This window comes from Miniopterus natalensis, chromosome 3 (assembly GCF_054644295.1).
Source record: "Miniopterus natalensis isolate mMinNat1 chromosome 3, mMinNat1.hap1, whole genome shotgun sequence".
Taxonomy (NCBI): domain Eukaryota; kingdom Metazoa; phylum Chordata; class Mammalia; order Chiroptera; family Miniopteridae; genus Miniopterus; species Miniopterus natalensis.
The window spans coordinates 8198830-8219259 of record NC_142083.1 but is presented as its reverse complement, the minus strand read 5'-3'; the positions used below and the strand labels follow the sequence as shown (position 1 = coordinate 8219259).

The 20430-nt window shown below is 47.2% G+C and overlaps 1 protein-coding gene across 1 annotated transcript in view; it reads left to right on the top strand.

Annotated features, from left to right (window-relative positions):
• The window catches only part of EGFLAM (EGF like, fibronectin type III and laminin G domains), a 129081-nt gene that overhangs the window by 38792 nt on the left and 69859 nt on the right, over nt 1-20430 (top strand). The window contains exons 2-6 of the mRNA XM_016223949.2: nt 6670-6779; nt 7818-7901; nt 9959-9985; nt 14153-14270; nt 16104-16239. Coding sequence (XP_016079435.2) covers nt 6670-6779; nt 7818-7901; nt 9959-9985; nt 14153-14270; nt 16104-16239 — 475 coding nt within the window. The remainder of the gene's footprint in view (nt 1-6669; nt 6780-7817; nt 7902-9958; nt 9986-14152; nt 14271-16103; nt 16240-20430) is intronic.

Sequence of the window (20430 nt, the reverse complement as noted above, 5' to 3'; positions counted from 1 at the left end):
AATGGTTAAGTATTTTGTGGTTACATACGAACATATGGACTTATTCATGGTGAAGCTTCATGTTCTGCTCACCCAGTGGCTTTGCCAGGAAGGAGCCACAGGTGAAGGTTTGGCAACATGCTTCTTGCTGCCACCCTGAAAGTGGCAGAGGCCAGACTCCGGCCCAGCACCAGGGAAAGAGGGAAGCTGTTTCCTCAGTCAGTGTAGCCTAGGCACCCCAGCACCAGATGTGCCACCATATGGCACAGGGGCCAAGGCTGGCAGGGGAACAAGAGAAACCTGACCCTGGAAAGACAAGAAAGAGCGAGAGCTGCTCTCACCAGAGAGTTACTGTGGCTGCCCAGTCCTTGCAGGTGGGCAGTGACAGAGAGGGATGCTATCAGCTTTCTGTCATTGATTTTCAGGCTTGGGACAGTTGAGCTTCAGGAGGGAGACAGCCTTGCCCGGTTAAATGAGCCCTGCCTGAGAAAACAGGGTCTCCTGCTGGGATTAGGATGAAAAAAAGGAAGGATCCACATTTTTCCTTCAGCAGTTTTATCTGGGGGATTAATTTTAGATTTCTGGAAGAGTTGTGGCAATTTATAGAGCTTCTGTAACTCAGCTTTCCCAGATGTGAGCATCTTACATTGCCATGGGACAGTTATCCAAACCAAGATGTTAACGCTGGGTATGTGCCAGTAACTGAAGGATGGTCCTTTCCCAATTTTTATCAGTCTTTCCACGAATGTCTTTTTTTCTATTCCAGTATCCAGGGTAGCACATTGCATTTTTTGGTCCTATGTCCTTAGTCTCACTCCATCTGTGGCAGATTCTTTCTTTTTCATGTCCTTGATGCTTTTGAAGAGTATTAGTTATTTTGTGGAGTGTCATTCAACTTGAGTTTGTCGAGTATTTTCTACTGATTAGACTGGGGCTGCATATTTGGGGCAGGAATACCAGGCAGGTGAGGTTTCCTTCCCCTCTCTTTAGATAAGGGGACGAACAATATCAACACGGCTCCTCACTGGTGATGTTGACCTTGACCACTGGTTAAAGTGGTGGATGGCAGGCTTCTCCACTGGTGCTGCCATTTCTGCATTTCATGCTCCATTTATTAGAAGCAAATCACTAAATCCAGGCCACTCTGAAGCGAGGGAAGTTAAGCCCCATCTCCCAGAGCAGCGATCTTCAACCTCTTTTATCTCATGTCTCACATAAACTAATTCCTAAAATTCTGCTTCAGACCCAAAAATATAGTTATGGCCAACTTGACCAAAAAAAAATAGGTATCATTTTGATTCATTCACACTGGACAGCTATTGTTTTGCTGCCTGATGTCATTTTTTTATCTGACAACCTAAGGGAAAAGAGGTCAGTGCCCCTGACTCAATAGCCAGGTGTTGCACGTTTTAAACATTCCTGCAGCACACCGGTTGAAAATCGCTGTCCTAGAGGAAGAAAGTCAAAGAATTGGTGGACCCTCGTTAAAATCACCACAATAATTAGTAAATATTGTTGACAAAATACTTTGAGGCTATGCACACATTCTCTGTATCAGAGCTTCCCCCCTGGAGTTTTTCTTGGCCCATGGATTGTACCTGCATCAACGGTCACCGTGGGGTTCTAACGGTGCTTCTCTCTTTCCAAATGCGGACCCTCGTGGTCACATTCTATGGGATGCCGGGAGCAGCGTAGAGATTTGCATCTAGAACATAAGAGAGAGGAATTAAAGGTGTTCCCAGGTTTTGGACTGAAGGGAATGTGGGAGAGAAGGAGATTTGGAGGCTGACGATGATGGTTACCATCTGGGACATTTGGAGTTTGAGGGGTTGTGAACCATCAAGGCTGAGAAGACCCATTAGATACCCATGTGGAGCTTACTTGAAAAAGTGCATCTGGCAGATGCCTGGGGCACACGGGAATGAATGAGATCATCTGGAAAAATGAGACTCACAGTGGGGCTCAATCTGGAACAGGTGGGGAGTTCAGTGGACGCCCACATAATCATTTGTGTAGAAACTCACAATTGATTCAATAAGCTAACAAACTGTAAGATGCGATACTTTCTCTCCTTCTAACCCTGACAAATATACTTTCGTCATGACCTGGAAGACCACATTCAAATTTGGGTTTCTCAGACTCCCTGAGTTTCCACTTTGGAAAGAGGCAGCATGAAGAGAACTGGCCCTTGAGCCCTGCTCTGGCGCACCTCGCTCTGCCCTTCCCTGAAGGGTGCTCCTGTGTGTGGAGGTGGACCCCTCAACCTGCAGGCTCTGTGCACCACCCATCCTGGCAAAGAGCAGTCCCTTGGCCACCTCTCCCCCCGAGGGTGCGTGCTCCAGCCACATGCTCACCCTCAGAAGGACAGACCCGGGGAAGAAGCCACCAAGGACCTGGAAACAGGCTAAGGACTCTCTAGGCAGGGAATCTGGGGTCTTGGGTACTCAGGGACTGGCCTACAGGTGGGGGGGGGTCCCCAGATTCTCAGCAGGCATGTCCTCTTAGCCCGGGATGCTACACTCCAGCAGCCATGGGGGGGTCATTAGCCAGAAGTGGTAGGTTATGCTCTGGAATTAGACTCTGGAGTGGTGGGTTACTCTCTGGAATTAGACTCTGGAGTGGTAGATTACTCTCTGGAATTAGACTCTGGAGTGGTGGGTTACTCTCTGGAATTAGACTCTGGAGTGGTGGATTACTCCCTGGAATTAGACTCTGGAGTGGTGGGTTACTCTCTGGAATTAGACTCTGGAGTGGTGGGTTACTCTCTGGAATTACACACTAAGGTGATGGATTTCAGAGGGAAACACAATGTGATGTGAGTTCTACCCTGCGTCCCCACAAAAGAAGCTGACAGGGCTCTGGTAACATTTCATGCTGCTCCTAGTGTTGAACTAGGATCCCTGGGTAACTAGAACAAACACTGGTCTATGTCTTCAACTCACATTTTTACTGCTGCTTGAAGGCATCACCTTGGAACTGGCCTAGTGGCAGATCTGTGGTTATATATTCTTAGCCCTACTGTAGTAATAATAGTTGGAGCAAGCTTCAAAAAGATGGAAATAGGGTTTTTTCCTATTCAGAATTCCCCAACTATTTTTAGTTAGTCCGGGCACTTTCCAGTGCATCAGAATCTAACGTGGTTCATTCCGTGAAAATCAAATAACTAAAAAGCTGGCGATGTACTTCTGTCACAGGTGATATTTTTATTTGCATTTTGAAGTGTTTTTATGAATTGAATCACAAAACTAATTGAATCAGAGATGAATTTTTCTCAGGAAGTTGAAGTATTTGATGAAATAAAATTACCATAAGAAATTGACCTAATTATTCAGAAGTTTCTGGTGCAAAAACCTAATACGGTTTTGAAAGCCCTCCAATGAAGAAAGCCCAGAGTACAGCTCCCTCATGGCAAAGAGACACACTCTTTCTTTATTTATGTCTTAAGAAGTATAGGTTTAGCTCACAAGAACACAGCTTCAGGATATATTGTGTAAATGCATCATACTAGTTTTAAAGCCTACAGTTCTTCAAAATTAGTTTTCTATTGTGTAATATACTTCTCTGTCATTGTAACCATTGTTGGTTAAATATGAGTGTTATTTTTGCATCTAACCGCTAAAATCTTGTTCAGTCCACATGTGAGTGGCCTACTACTTTGATTTTTTTAATATTGAAGAAGCGTTGGTATGTTTTTATATTATAATAGATAAAATCCCAGAAGACCTCAGTGCTATAACCATTATCAAAACCTTTTTGCTTCATTCAGTTTTTGGAAAAGGCAGCTGGGGCTTGACATTTCCAAAGATTAGACTTTCTCCTGGCGACTCAGAAATTGTAGAGATGTGAGAAAAGTTCATTTCACTCTTATCTCTCACTTGGTAGCTGGAAAAGATTTAGGGAAACACCTTGATTGGCTCACCTGGATTAGGATCACATAGATGTCTCCTAAGCTCACATCAAGCCATGTGGTCAAGACCTTTCCTGCTGGTTTCTCTGGCCTTCTGGTCCACCACCCTTCCTTGCCTGGACTCTATCTTGGGGGCTGGGGGAGGAGGCGTGCTTTTCTCCTGCCTTTAGCTTATCCTGCTCCATACATATGCCAATAATTGTTCAAGCTGTGTATAAGCATTGTGCTTGGTCTGCAAATACAGCTTCAGATGGCCCCCAGCTAGAGACCTGTCCCACCCTCAAGGACACTTCCAACAAACACACCCGGAGAAAAATGCTGTGTTGCTATGCAAATGTGCCTTCAGACCAGGCCTCTGGTGCTTCCTTCCAACCAGGGGCCATTCTTCAGCCCTCCTACTCCAAGTTTTAAAGCCACCAGCCCTATGGCCCTAACAATCTTCATGTTTCATTCAGCTGCTTTGCAGAAAAAAAGTTTCATTTAGTTTACTAACACGCATTCTTCAGAGGGGTGCAGGCTGTAGAAGCTGTGGGAAGGAAACTATCCCTTAGGAGCCAGAAAGGCCAGAGATGCCAGCGGGGAAGTCTTGACCAGTGGCAAGCAGGTTCCACTGCCCCAACAGCTCTGAACACTGGTAGAGTTGCTCCAGGCACTGGGTTGAAGAGGATTCTGAGGCCCCCCCATGAATAAGAGAGGATGGGTACCATGTGACCTATTTGATGCCGAGGGTGACTGCCAGGTTACTGGAAGTCATGGTGGATGGCGATGCTGTTTACCAGGACGGGGATTGCTGCAGAGGCTCGGGTTGAAGAGAAAGTTGAAGAATTCAGTTTAGACATGTTGACTCTGAGAGGCCCAGGTGACATCTGGGTCCACTGGGCAGTTGAGTACGTAGGCCTGCCTCTCTGAAAGAGACGGCTGGCCTAGAGAAATAGATTGGGGAGCCACCAGCATATATGTGGTAGCAACTGGCAGGGATGGGAGCACCCAGGTAGAGGGCATAGTGGGAGCTGAGGAGGTTGGGCACAGCCGCCGAGAACACCCACGTTAAGGAGTGGAAAGAGGAAGACTGTCTCTGCCTTGTTTCTCAGCATCTCTGTGTTTGCCCCATTGATACGATCTTACATCGGTGCGCAAGGATTGTCTCTTCTCTGCATCCTGTCGGCACTATTGTCTCTTGGCTTTGTGATAATAGCCATTCTAACAGGTGTGAGGTTTTGATTTGCATTTCCCTGGTGATTAGTGATGTGGTGCACCTTTTCATGTGTCTGTTGGCTATTTGTATGTCTTCTTTGGAAAGATGCTTATTCAGGTCCTTTGCCCATTTTTAAATTAGATTCTTTGTATTTTTCTGTTGAGTTGTATGAGTTCCTTTTACATTTGGGGTATTAATCCCTTATCAGATATATGGTTTGCAAATATTTCTCCAATTTTATTTCTTAAAATGATCTGAAAATCGAAATATTAATAATAATTGCAGTATCATATGAATGTTAGTTTGAGAAAGAAAGTCTTCCAGTCAGTGTGTGGGGACATATGAGTAAATCTATGTGAAGGCAGAATGCTTGGAGCACTGGGCCTCCCCACCAACTCTAGTTTAGGATCTTCATGAAGACACGAAGCCAGGGCCCTGGTCATGCACCCCTCACTCCTCCCCTGGACGTGTGAGACCTGGCTGGGATTCTCTAGGCCTTCACGTCCTATGAGGCCCTGTGGCGATGACCCTCTAGCTTCCACTATGTGAAGAATCCAAGGGCAGAGCTGTGAGACATAGTTTATTTATTTTTAATTTTTAAATATGTCTTTATTGATTTCAGAGAGGGGAAGGGAGAGGGAGAGGGAAAGAGATAGAAACATCAGTGATGAGAGAGTCATTGATCGGCTGCCTCCTGCACGCCCCATACTAGGGATCAAGCCTGCAACCTGAGCATGTACCCTAACCAGGAATCAAACCGCAACCTCCTGGATCATAGATCAATCCACTGCTGAGCCATGCCAACCGGGCGAGACATAGTTTAGAATCAGAACTGTCCTAGGAAATCCAGGGTGTAAAACCGTATATATATATTTTATATATATATAATAAACACAACAATAAATAGAATAAAAATAATATAGATGCATACATAAGTATTTTAAAAATTGCATGTGACTAAAAGGAGGCATACTCTATTAAAATATTGACAAGACTTACTTCTGAATGGTGAAATTAGTATTATTGCCGTATTTTTAAAATTTTGGCAATCTGCACATATTGTTTTTATGAACATAAAGTTTGTTATGTCTAAGTGTAAAATTATTTAAGGTAAGTGTACAATAAAACGTTTGACATTTTCTAGCCCCCGTTTGACACTGAACCATATTTCGAAACATTCTGCAATGGGAATATACTGGCTCTGTAAAGACCAGTCTATATAACACATATATAAGACATCCGTATGTTACTGATTTTAAAAATTCATCGTCTTGCTTTAATGCATTCCAAGCTCCCGGAGTCAAGTCAGAGCATTTGATCTGTGGTGCCCCACTTTCCCTCTACTGGTCCCTAAGGTATTAGAAGTAACAGAAGGGCCTGAGGGCCTGAGGGCTATAGCTGGGCTGATTTCCCTTTCAGTGCCAGGTTGGGAGGGGACGGCAGAGTTAGGTGAAGTCACATGGGAGAGATGGCTGCATTGCCTGCTCTATCTGTAAGCACCCGCTCTTAAGTCCTGTGTAATTATACGCAAGGTAGGATGCATGGACCTTCTAACACAATCTCTTTTGTTTTGGCAAAAACAAAACAGGCAGGATGGGGCCTCCTCTGCACGTCATGCTGGACGCATTGAACTGTACGGCTTTCAGCATCCAGTGGAAAATGCCAAGGCATCCCAGGCATCCCGTCATGGGGTACACCGTGAGTACCCGGGCACGGGTTTCTGCAGTGGGTGTGCTGGGATAACTGTGCCCCTTCTCACCTCTGTTCCTCTGGATATGATTTTCCATCAGCTCTCCCATATCGGTCACTGCCCCATTCTCCCTCCTGAAGCCAGAGGAAATGTTTCCCTTTCAAGGGCATTTGTAAGTGCCCTGAAGGTCAGTTAGGATCTACCTGGTCCTTCCTCTGCTGGGGGCTGGGAAAATACAAACTAAGTAGAAGACATGGTTCTTGAACCCAGTTGCCTGCGGTCAAATACAGAGACTAAAGCAGAAACATGGGAAATACTAGGGAGTCACTGTGGCATGCTGTTGATCCATACCAAGTGCTGTAGTGTACAATCTGAGCTAAAGGAAAGGGGCGGACTGGCAAAGTGGAGGGGGAAGAGAGAATGCGTCCTTCCTATCAGAGGTTACAATTAGACTGACTGAAGTTCAAAACGTTTTCTTCTAGCAGTGTTTTTTAAAATGACTCAACATGTAGAAGTCTAAAGATTTCAGATAAATATGTGGAGTTCTCAGATCTCTGGGGATATTGGGAGAGGTGGCGGCACTAGGTCCGCATTCCCATGGGCACGACGTGGGCTGGAGCTGAGCCGCCCACTTAGACAGGACGGAGCCCCGCTCCCACCCTCACCCCAGTCTCATTCTTTCACCAAGGGAGGGTAGCCGTTTATCAACGCCCTTGTCCTATTGTCTTCTTAAAGTAGAGAAATGTGTTTCCTGACTCATTGTATCAAAGGTGAGAAAATGAAAGATTACCTGAGAGCCATGGTTTTGAAAAAAGTAACAGGAGCTGGGTCGAGCCCTGCCCGGCCCACCTCACTGGCATGGCCTCGGCAGGCTCCCGAGCCGGGGACCCTGGCCGGGTGTGCCTGACGCCTGTGCCCTGTAGGGTGTGTGGGGTGAGGCAGGGACCCAGCGTCCACCACGGTGAGAGTGCGCCCAGACCCCGGGCCCATCCGGCCGAGGTGGGGAAGCCCTGCCCTGCTCTCAGCTGGCGTCTGCGTCTCCCCAGGTCTCCTACTCTGCGGTTGGCACAGATGAACCCCCGCAGGAGCGGCACCGCAGCGCGCAGCTCAGCCAGGACACCGCCGCCACCGTGAGTACCTCCATCCTGGCAGCCCCAGCACACCCGGGGCTGGCCTCTCCGCGACACTCAGGAGGATTTCCAATAGGGCGTGCGTGCTGATGTGCGGGTGGTGACAGTAACCAGTGTTGCGTGTGCCTTGTGAACGTGTGGGTGCCTTTCGCGTATGCGTGCACCTGAGGCTACAAAGGCGGGCACGCGAAGAACGAGCTCTGGCCTCGGCGCTCAAACCCTGCACTCAACCCACCCATTCACCGCTCGAGACATCAGCCACCTAACCGCTGTTCTTCCCCTTCTGTCCTTCAAAACGTTCAACTCTAATGTTTGTGAAATCTCAGTAAAGCTTTATCGGTAAATAAACACACGCGTGTCCTTCCCGCTGCCTGGAGACAGAGCAGAGGAAAAGGAGGTGATTTGAAGTGTACGTTCCAAGGGTCCAGGTCCTTCATTTCTGTTCTCGGACCCGCACCCTGCTCTTCACCAAACAATTGTGGCTCTTCATCCGTTTCTTTCCTGTTTCCTGTCAAGGTCTCTGGGTGAATTTCTCTGCTTTAGGCATCTTTTCTTTTTCCTTTCCTCTCCCCCTCCCATCCCCTCCCTTCCCTTCCCCTCCCCTTCCCTCCCTCTCCCCTCCCCTCCCCTCCCCTCCCCCTCCCATCCCCTCCCTTCCCTCCCTCTCCCCTCCCCTCTCCTCCCCCTTCCCCTCCCCCCTTCCCGGCTCTGCAGTTGTCCTGCAGGCTGGACTTTCCAGCCGCTGCAAGGAGTTCTCGGTAGTGCCCAGAGCACTGCGGTCATGCCGCCAACTCCCCCTGGACGGGTGCCCACTGGGTGCTGCACACGGAACCTAGTTGTCCCCGTGATAAGCAGCTATCACTTACCGAGCCTCTGGTACCCACCAGGCTCCATCCCTCACGCTCTCCATTTGTTTTCCCGTTTAATCTTCACCACTGTCCTATGACCTCATTTTCCTGACAAGGATGCTGCGACTCAGATGGAATGGCTCCCCCAGATCATACACTCCGAGTAAGAGGTGACTGTAACCCAGGGCTCCGCAGCCCTGCTCTGGCTGCTTGTACCAAAGCCCTCATGACTCCTAAAGAAGACACGCGCATTTCCAGCTTGCGTGGGCTTTGCACGATGTGCTTTTAATCTCAGACTTTGGCTCAGGCTGTTCCTCGTTTGCCTCAGCAGCCCTCAGCCTCCAGGTCTGTGGTTTCCTCCATCCTAACGGGGAGATGGGGTTGGCCTCACCTGGGAGACCATCAGTTGAGGTTCAGTCTCCCCTCGGCAGCACTGGGACTTTCCACAAGCCTGTGGTCCTATCAAGGGCTGGTGGTGTCTTGGGCAGTGTCCCCAAGCCCTCAGCCTCCAGTTCTGCCATGGGTGTGGCTAGAACCGTCTGGGGAGGGGCGGTGTGCTGGTGACAGGTATTTCAGAGTCTTGACTGTGCCTCCAAAATCAGGATCCCGCCCCATCTGTGAACCTGGGTTGGACACTTGCACCCTTTGACTGTGTACCTCACATTACACGGCATGTCTGGACGGCCACCACAATGCACACAAGAACAGAGGGCCAGGAGGGGACAGCACCCTGGGTTACGGACCACCTTCCTGTCCATCGACAGTGTATCTCTGATTGCAGGCTGCATGCCAGGGTGCTCCAGGCTCGCAGCCGACTCCCAGGGGCACATGGAATATTTGGACTTTTCAAAGGAAACAGCCCCATCTGCATGAGCTAGTGCTACCAAGTCACTTGAGTATAACTATAGAAGAAACGGAACTGTTAGGCCTTTGGATTAAAGGTGCTGTAAAAATATTACCGAGACACCGAAGGTGACATGAACAGGGGAAGTTTGGGAACCTCTGTCCTGTACCGTATCAGCTTTTAGCATACGGATGTCGTGAGCATTAAACGAGGTCATGACCAGAGCCCTCCCCAGCCTACCTGCCAGACAGGAACCGAGGGAGGGGTGGGCAGAATCCACGCTGAAGCTGTGGGAGTCAGTGGGCTCATTTCACTCCTGCAGCGCTTCCTTTCCTTCTCATGTGGTTTATCTTTCTCCTCTGCAGGGGCAGCCTGAGCATCAGGTGATTTTTGTAAGTATGCTTGAGAAAAGTTAAACCCTTGCCCCACCTGGGGATCCGGGGGTCTCTTTTGATCAGCCTGTTGATTTCCCCATATCTGCCTCACACGGACTGAGGCCCAGTGAGGACGCTTAGTTCCTGGGAGCAGGGCTGCACAGCACCCCAGGTGAATTGCTAATCATCTGGGGAGAAACCACGTTCCATCTCATGTCTGCTGCTCCGTCTCCCTGGGTAGAGTAAGATTAGGGAACATTTTGAAAGGTTGAAGTCATGTAAGCTCTGTTCCAAAACTGGGTGAAAAAGACTGAAAAGGAAAGAGGCTATTTAATGAGTGAGCACCACTGTGGGGGTATTTCCCCCCTACCCTCTTCCTTTCTCCTTTCCTTACTTCCCCTAATCCTTGCAGACCTCCCCAATAAGATAGGACCAGGCCACCGAAAACTGGGTGATTGACTTTTCTGGATTGAATGACAACCAAAAGATTAGGCTGGCAAGTGATGAAATGACCCGAGTTGCCTGGCTGGGAACGTGGAATTCCGATGCTTTCTTTGATAATCTGCCTACGTGGAGGCTTCTGATTTGGTTAGCATTTTACACTTGCCTTTTTCTCAGGAGAGCAACCTGCAGTTTTGTCCTGGGAAAATAAACAGTAAAACAAATCAGGGCAACCTGGTAATTTCTTGGAATTAGAAATAGAACAGGATGTTTAAACTGGCAGCCTCCACACTTTTTATCATACATACCATAGGTGAACAAATACTTGAACATGTACCAATATGTGTATATTTATGTACTTATCAAGTATACATATGCTACTCTGCTGATATATTATGTACATTGTAAAATCCCACAGAATTTTAAAGGAGGCCTTAACATAGAAATAGAAAGGTCTCGTGTTTTCTTCTCGGTGGATTGTCTTGCTCACCCAGGGGTGGGGGGGGTGGGGGGGGCGTGCACCACCACCCTGCTTCGGACTCATCTGTTCTGATTGACCCAGAGCAGTGATTCTATTTGGATCTTATCCAAGGTTAGAGAAAGAAAACTTAGGCAGGAATCATGAGACTTGCATCTAGTCCCAGCTCTGTCACCACAGCAAGGGTAACCTTGGGCAAGGTCACTGAACCCCTCTGAATGTCCCTTTGACTATAAAATGAAGGGGTTGATGAGAAATGGTTCCCAACTCAGGGGTCCTTTCTCCCCTGTAGGGCACATGGAGATACGTGTGGGCATTTTAGTGGACAAACTTCAGGGATGCTGGCTCTCTTGTAATATGTAGGACAGACCCATACGAGAAAGACTAGTCCTGGCCCAGAGCCAATGAGGTCCTTCCTGCCAAACCCTGGAAGATACTCTCTAACTTCCTGTGGTCACCCAGGGAATGGAATCCCTCCAACTCCTCCCTCCACTCGGGCCTGCACAGTCTTTCTCTGGACCGCTGGAAGAAGGATGTTTGGAAGATGGTACTTTTTTATTTCTCTGGTGCCTTCCACCTAATGATCCTGGATAGTCCCAGCTTGCACTAGAGCAACTGAGACCCAGCCCTGACCTGTCGAGTCAGCCGTGAAGTTGAATCCAAAGTTACCATGAAGGTTATTTAAGGAGAATCTTAGAAGTTCTGTGTTAGAACTTTGGCCCAGAGAAGGTAAATGGCACAGCTGCTGGCCCAGAACCTGGGTGCCCTGGCTCCTGGTCCAGGGCTCCCACTTCATGCCTCCTCTCAGCCATGTAAACTGCGTGCCTTCACAGTATAGTAGCTACATGTCTGGCTAGTGCACAAGACAACATCTGGCATCATTTTTGGAAACAAATATCCTGGGTTTCCAGCAGTAGGAGCAAATGGGAAGGGGAAAGGTGAGGTCTGAAGTCAGGGTCTGATATTTGAGTTCTGATTTTCACTGATAACCGTTAAATTCCTGGTACATAATCTACATTTATCAATAAAATGACAATACTCTGGTCTTCACTCTTTATGATAAGTATGTTTTGTAGATTTAAATATTATCTGATATTTTTCATCGACATCTTAGAGAATTAGAACTTGGGCCTTGAATTCAAACAAAGCAGACTTCACACACTGCCTCACCACCTCATCAATATATGTCCGTGAGCAGATCGCTCTCTTCAGGGTTCCCTCTTATCTTCTACAAATGAAAATCAGATACCTACCTCATAGGAAGAATTAAGCCAGGCTATCCGTGTACCTAGGACAGAGAAACAACACATGGTCACTCACGGGAGCTGTGTTTGGTGTTCGCTCATAGCTGGCATCTTTAATAACCTGTGAAACCACATCACTAGCTCCGCACTTCATACAACACAGTGACTCCACAGGGCAAGGGATCCCATAGGAAAAGCCTGTGAGAGCATCATGTGGGCCTGGAAATGCATCTCTGCTCCATAGGAAAAGCCTGGGCGTGGCAGCTGGGAGAGAAGTGAGAACCGAGTCTGCTGTCCGCCTGCGACATCCGGTCTCTGAACCCAGCTTGACATGAAACCAGGGGACAGATGGTGGAACGAGGGCTCCCAGATGCAGGGAGCTAGAGCCGGAGGGGCTGTGGAAGCAGGCGCACATATTCAGCAAAGACCCCTTGTCAACTGTCAGCTGCATGTAGGAAAAAAGAGGGTTGGGGAGGGGGGAGATGGAGATAGACACTCTCCAGGTGGCTGTAGAAATGGCCCAGGTCAGGATGCGGAGGAAGTGGAAGGAGGGAGCATCTGAGAGGCATGTACAGGTGGCTGGAGGGAGGTGGGTGAGAGGGAGTCATCCCCATGTCTGGACTTCCTCACTAACTCCAGGGCCTGGAGCACAGGTACAGATGCTGTGAATCAAGTCAGAGGGGCCAGTTGTAGGAGCTAGTTCTCTATGAGGTCATCTGTTTGCATTGGACATCTTGGTTTAATTTCTTTCTTTTGCGCATTCACTAGTTCATGCATTTGCTCATCCAAAAGCATTGTTGGGCATTTGCTACATGTCCATTAGCACTATGCTAAGCTCTGGGATGCCAGAGGGATAAGAACTTGCCTTCTGCCCTCGGGAAGGTGGAGATAAGGTGACAAATAAACAGACAGTCACAATATAAGGTGAGTGGTGTTGAGATTGAGGTGCACCAAGGACGCCAAGAAGCAGAGAGGAGGGGCGCCTAACCAGACTGGAGGCTGGGGCGCGAAGAAATGAGGTAATGTCTCAGCTGAACTGAGTCATGAAGGAGGAGCAGAGCTGAGCCAGGCGGGACTGGGAGAAGGGCATTTGGTGTAGCGGGAGCAGCAGGTTCAAAGGCCCCAAGACAAGGGATGGAATGGCCCAAGTCTGAGCCCTGCCAAGTCCTTAAGTCTGACTGGAATGTAGAATGCGGGGGAGGGAGGTGGCATGAGATGACACGGGGAGTAAGCAGGGGGACACAAATATGCACTTCTAAGGGGGTTTAAAGTGGGAAGAAACATCAGATTGGGGTTCAGGGAGATAACTCTAGCCTGTGGAGTCTACATTGGGGGTGCAGGCAATCCTGGTGGCAGGGAGAGTCAGAGCCCGTTGTCAGATTATGAGGACTTGGACTGAAATGTCTGTGAGGATGGAATGAGAGATTCAACTGATGTGAAAGAGCACTGTCACTGTACTGGTAACCTGTTGGATGGTGGTTCAGGAAGACAGTGAGCAGAGAGGAAAGTGTCAAGGATTTCTCCTTTGGATAGTGAGAAAGAGAGAGCATAAGAGAAAGGTTTTGTTTTTTGGGGTTTTGCTTTTTGTTTTGTTTTGGTTTTGGTTTTTGGTGGGAGCAAGAAGAAGGATTAGCTGAGCTTTGGTTATGCTTGAACTTGAGTTGCTGCGTCGTTGTTGGGTAGAGATGTTCAGGAGGCAGCCACAGAGCCTCAGCTGGAGTTCAGGGGGCAGGCCTGAGCTGGAGATGCAGACTTGGAAGGTGCCACGTGAGGGTGGTGCTGGAAGCTAAGGGAGCAGTAGGTGAGCTTACCCCAGCAAGACAACAGCAGTCTTCCCTTATCCGAGGTTTCGCTCTCCAACGTTTCAGTACCTGTGGTCAGTTGAGGTCTGAAAATATTAAATGGAAAATTCCAGAAATAAACAATACGTAAGTTTTAAATTGCACGCTGTTCTGAGTACCATGATGAAATCTCGCACCATCTTGCTCCCCATTGACACCTTCCCTGTTTGTTCATTGACAGGAAGAAGTGATCGGAGATTTGAAACCAGGCACTGAATATCAAGTGAGCGTAGCAGCTTCCAGCCTGATGGGCAAAGGGTGGCTTAGCTCTCCTCGGCATGTTACCACCTTGCCCCAAGGTAAAGTGGGTTCGATTCATTAATAATAGGGAAGTGATGAGTGCTCTTCATTTATTTCTTCATTCAGTATATGTCAAGGAAGACCTACTATAATGCCAGGCACTATACTAGGCTCTGGGAATTCAATGGTGAACAGAACTGCTCTTGCCTTCTTGGAACTTAGTGGGGTGGGTCAAGACTTCATCCAATTAATGAGTAGTCACAGATTGTGATAAATGCTACCTGCAGTGCTGTGAGAACATACAAAGGAAGACCCAATGTAGGGGGGAGGTAAGAATCCCCTGAGATGATGGATTTAATTGACATTTATAGAACATTACACTCCAAAGCTGCAGAATAGGCATTCTCCTCAAGTGCACTTGGGACTTTCTCAAAGATGGACCACACGTTAGGACACAAAACAAGTCTTTACATTGAAATCATATCAAGCATCTTCTTGGACATTTACACCATGGAATATTATGCAGCTATAAAAACAAAGGATCCCATACTCTTTGAGACAGTATAGTGGGACCTGAAGAATATTATACTAAGTGAAATAAGCCAGTCATAGAAAGACATGTGTCACATGATCTTACTCTTATGTAGAATCTAATGAACAAAATAAACCTATGAACAAAATAGATCCAGAGACATAGAAGCATGGAACAGATTGAGGAATCTCAGAGGGAAGGCGGGGATGGGTGGGGAGAGATTAACATAAGAATTTATATGCATATATGCATAATCCATGGACACAGACAATAGTGGGGTGAAGGCCTGGGGGAAGGGGTACAGGGTGGAGAGGATTAATGGGGGGGAAAAGGGGACATTTGTAATACTTTCAACAATAAATATAAATTTTAAAAAACAAATAAAAAGAAAAATGTTCAAAGTAAAAAAAAAAAAAATTCCCTGAGATGACTACTACGTGTAGATCTGACAGTAGAGGGAATTAAGAAAGTGAGGAAGAGGAGTGGGAAGAGAGATTTATAGGAACCCAACAAAGGCTCACTAAGGTGGCCCTGGGGGCAAAGGTGCTTTGATCACATGTCATGGCTCACAAGGGGCTTCTGTGGAGGGAGAAGCAAATAGTAAGCAAGCAGGTCCAGTGTATCTGAGATCTGTGCAGTGGACTTTGGAGCAGTCAGGAGAGAGCACTCCCTCCACCTCGAGGCTCAGGGAGGGTTTCAGGAAGAATCATATCGTTGGCCCAAATTTTGAAAACTGTATAAGATTTTGATAGGAAGAGAAAGCAGGAAAAATGTTTCTGGCAGAAGCAATAGTATAAACAAAGGCTGAGAGATATGAAAGTCTGGGTATGAAAATAGTAGCAGCAGTTACCTTGGGGTGAGAGGATCATGGGTGGGACCTACATCTTTACCCATGAGGGCATTTCCCAAATGTCCTACCATTGGTATGATTCTGATGATGATGAGGAGGAACACACACACACACACACACACACACACACACAAAGTGCCTAAGCATTTATTTTCCTTGTAGGTAAATATCAACTCCAACATGCAAACAGAGATGAAAGGCTGGGAGGAGGTGGGAGTATGACTTGAGGTTTTAAAGGGTACACACCATTGTGTGTCCCAAAGTCAATAATAGTTCAGTTGTATTTCCCTCCAGGGGCCTGAGGGAAGAAGGGGAGACCAGCTCTTACTGATTCAGAACGTGCATGGTGAATCCAGTTGTGAATATTTTTTGGTTGGGTTGTTTTGACTTTTGAGGCTGCTCCGCACAGAGATATTTAGGCAGTAGGAAGCACATATTTTTATATATATGTATTAAGCCTCTCCAGCAGCAAAGATCACAAGCCAACTAGCCTCTTGCTGTCTTGCCTAGATTCCTGCCTGCCTCCAACAGCACCCCAGCAGCCTCATGTCACGGTGGTTTCCGAGTCCGAGGTGGCCCTGTCTTGGAAACCTGGAGAGAGTGAAGGAAGCTCCCCTATTCAGTACTATTCTGTGGAATTCATCAGGTAAGTGTGTGTGTCACACCCAAAAGCCAAATGTAGTGACCTCAGGTATCCCAAGCATGATAGAAGACTAGAGGCAGCGTCATCTCAGAGCATAAGTATTTAACAGATGACAAAGGCATGGAGACTATATTTATACTCTGTCCTTGGGCCAGCACCTGTCCCCCCTCCTCTTCTGTGGTGGGTCGTCTGGTAAACCTGTCCTCGCTCACCTGACCTCTTTCCCATGTCCCTTCCACCATCAGAGACTGTCCTTGCTCCGAAAACTCCCGAGGCACCCCTGCCAGCAAGCCTACCTGCATTTCAGGCTTGAAACTTGCCTCCTGCCTTTGAAACATTGTCTTCGAAGTCAATATTTGCTGGTGCTTTTCTGGAGGGAGAGAGAAAAAGCCCTTTAAAAACAAGCACAATTCACCATATCTGTACTGCCTTGGGCAAGTTTCTTGGTGTGGTTTCAGCTCTTTTTCCCATATCACCTCTCCAGCCCTTGTTGTTCAGCTTCTCTGAGGGTAGAAGGGTGATTAAAAGCTTTTCTAAGAGTTCGCAAATGTGAAACAGGGCTTCTCAGGGCTGCTGTGTGATTTTAAGCAAAAGGGGAAAAACGAGAGGCAGGAATTCCCAGTCTAAGGTCCTTGCTCGGATCTCCGGTGCAGTTGGGATTTGAGTCGAAGCCCCCGGCTGGTGAAAACAATGTCTGTGGAGCCGGTGCTCTCGGCATTAGAGGCGGTGGGCTTGCCTGGGGCGGCTGCTTCACGGTTCATGAAGGGACTTGCTCAGTTCCTTGTTCTGGAGGCTCTCTGGAGGATCCTTCCAGGATTTGAGTAGCTCTGCTTCTGGTCCTTGGCTTTCCAGAATATTCCTTGGTCATGGGAAAGTTATTTGTTTCTCCAGAGAAATTCTGCGCTGAGTCTCTTCAAAGCTTGGGTACAGAGCTTGCTGCTGGCAGGTTTCTTGAATTCCAAGTGGCAGGAGCTTGAAGGAAGATGAAGCAGTAATGCATTGGTTCCTGTGTCTGTGAAGACCAGCAGCAAGTCTAAATCAGGGAGGACCAGACCCGTGTCACATCGGCAGCCTGTCTCGGGCCATTTCTGTGCTACGCTTTCCCCGTTGTTGGCCTTGCTTTCAGGGAGGCTCTTCCTGTAGATGGCAGGATGGCCACCAGGCACTGAAGACCAGCAGTGGGCTAGCTTAGCTCCCTGCTGGGAAAGGACCCATCAGAGTCTCAGTGTTCGCTCCGATTGACCAGGCTTGGCTTCCTCTCTGTTCTCTGAGCCAATCATTGTGGCCAAAGAGGAGACCATGTCATATTCAGAGCTCTGGAAGCATGGAGCGGCGGGTCATTCAGACCTGACATGGACTGAGAGTTCAAGAGGGTGGAAATTGTGGTGCAATTAATGGAAAAGGTCCATTGCTTTTCCTTGAGGATAATCCACAATCCTGCTGTTGAATGGATTTGGTAGGCAAAGCCCAGAGTAAGTCTGGAGTAGGAAAGATTCGAATTCTAGCTCCAATAATAGTTAAAACTATAACCCTGAAAAGTCCTAAAACTTCAGTTTTCACATCTACAAAACTTGGAGTGAAATTTAACAATTCTAATTTATCAGCAAAGCAAAACGTAATACTTCAAAATTTTGAAAAAGTGCAAAGTTTTTCAAAGGTAGCTTCGCAGATGGTCTGTGTAACCCCCAGCAAAAATGATGGTTATCATTTATTACTCATTTTGCACTAAGGTGTGTATTTTTAAAATTTATTTTAAGTCTGGCATCTGGGTGGAAGGTAGAAATTAGTTTGTTGCCTTGTGTGTACAACTGAAATTAGGAGATATGAGAGATTCATTGGATTAAGAACCAGAAGAACTGGGCAGGTGGCCTTGTGCTTGTCACTTGCCCTGCTGAGGCCTCCATGCCTCTCATAGTTTAGGGTCCCCCAGAGCAGAGCCTGAGACAGGATTTGGGTGCAAGTCATTTAATTTGTTTGGAAGTAGGAATGAGATGTGAAGAGAGTGAAAGAAGGAAGAAAGACATGTAAGGATGTGTTGCTCAAGTCACTTCTGCAAGCACCCGGGGCTTCAATGGGAGCGTGATGCCACTGTGAAGTCTACAGAATTCTTCCTCTAAAATTCCCCTGTCAGAAGGGCAGGAGCCTTCTACTCTCTGACTCTGTTCTCCTCTGTTGATTGAGTGTTTCCCCAGGAGTGTAATTCTCACCTTCTAGGCCCTGCTGGCTGTGGCTCAAGGAGGGGGTCCTGGGAGAGCAGGAGCTGTGATATGAGCACAGCAGGTGCTTGGGGTTGGACACTGGCCACACAGGGAGAGTCTGAGCTCACATGAAGCTCTCTGAGCCACAGCTGCTGCTGAAACCAGAAGTGGGACAAGGGAGTTGACAGAGGCCCCAGAGGCATTGACGACAATGTCCTTATCTGCAAAACATGGGTGATAACTGCTTCCAACCGCACAATGTGTGGTTAGGAGAATCAAGTGAAATCATATAGGAGAAAGAATTTGTAGACATTAAAAACCTACAAAAGTGCGAGGTATAGGTGACTGCTCTGTACCTACATTTAATAATTATCATTCCTCTCCAGCAAAATGCATTTTAACATTTGGAATTGCCTCTAATATTTGGGGAGGCTGAGGCCCCAAATTCTCAAGTATAAATATTTTTAAATGACTCACCATCAAAACAAACTGTTACATATTTTTTTCTGTTTACCTTGAAAAATATACCTTTACAATGCCTGGAAAGCTGGCTTCAAACTTAGAACTGCTGGACATGGTGGAGTTCCTAATGGAGTGTGGGAGCGTGGGGAAGCCAACCCCTGGTTCAGCCCTGTACTAGGAATTCTGCCTCTATTATCTCTCCCAGAATATGTAACTGGTCACGTGCCCTTATCTCAGACTCTGTGTTTCCTCATCTGTGATATCAAGTTCATGTGACCCTCATTGCAGGGCTGTTGGTTATAGATTTCACACAGTGTGTACACATAGTATTCAACCAGCGTGTTATTTCTTTCCCACCATACCATTGTTTCCCTTTAACCAAGAAAGAAATTGAGATTCAGTTGTTTCAGTTGCTTTGCTGAGGCAAAATGATGATGGGGACAGAATTAAAATGGGAAGTGAAGTCCCCTGACTTCCAGCCCACTGCCCTTTCTGCACAACCCCCATCTCTTCATGTCTGACCCACCTTCAGAGACGGAAGGAAGCATCAACTCAGCCCGCCCGGGGCCCCACTGGCTGAGGGCATGGGGAGCTCAGTGTAAGCTGCTGTTTGCTGTTGGACCAGAAAGAGAGCTTTCCCAGCTGGTTGTGGCATTTACTGTTTGGCTGCCGGATAAATCCCCACATTCATTTGTAAACATCTCAGAGTCTCTCCCATTACAGGTGAGTCCTGAGGATGTGTGTTTAGCGAGAGCTTTCCTGGGCTCTATAGCAGCAATTGCAATTAGCCTGAAAAGCTTTGGGGGTCCTCAGATCATTCTGTTTTCCTCAGAGAGGTCTGTTTAATGTTTAATATTGAATTCCTTTTGCCCAGACAACCTCCTGTGTACAGAAACACCCGTGACGGGTCTCTGTGTAAGCACAAAGTTTTTTGTTTTATCCAAGAGACGGGCCTTTGGAAGGCCAAGGCTGGGAAATTGTCGGAATCAATTTATATTCTCAGTTTCAACCATCTTAATATGAAGTCTACATCTAGGTTCTATCCTTGGAAGATTAGGTTCCCGTCCTCTCTCTCGGTAGGTGCTTATACATCAGTTGTTCTTCTTACTTATTAAATGAACATAATGGTAACAAAGGCATTGTTAAGAAATAGTCTTTAAAACCTTTATAAATACTTAACTGGCTAATAAACAATTAACCAGGGAACTTACACTGGACCAGGGCGTGGGGAACTGACTGCTTTTTTGCTAGTTTTAATGATGTCTCAGGTCGACATTACGTATTTATGATGCTCTCTGGGGTCCTGGGCTTCCGACCAAACACATTTTTGTTCCTCATGTGCCTCCCATTGCCCCCCCGAGTCGGCCTGGGGTTGTTCAGTATCTTCCTTGCTAACAGTGGATTTTTAAATTTTTAATCAGTGTTGAAAAGATTTGAAGAGGCAAATTCTAAGTAAGGCCTCAGGCGGTAACATATTTTGCAATGCTTTCAAAATTTTCACCTGCTTTCTTAAAACGGAAAAATCACGCATCAT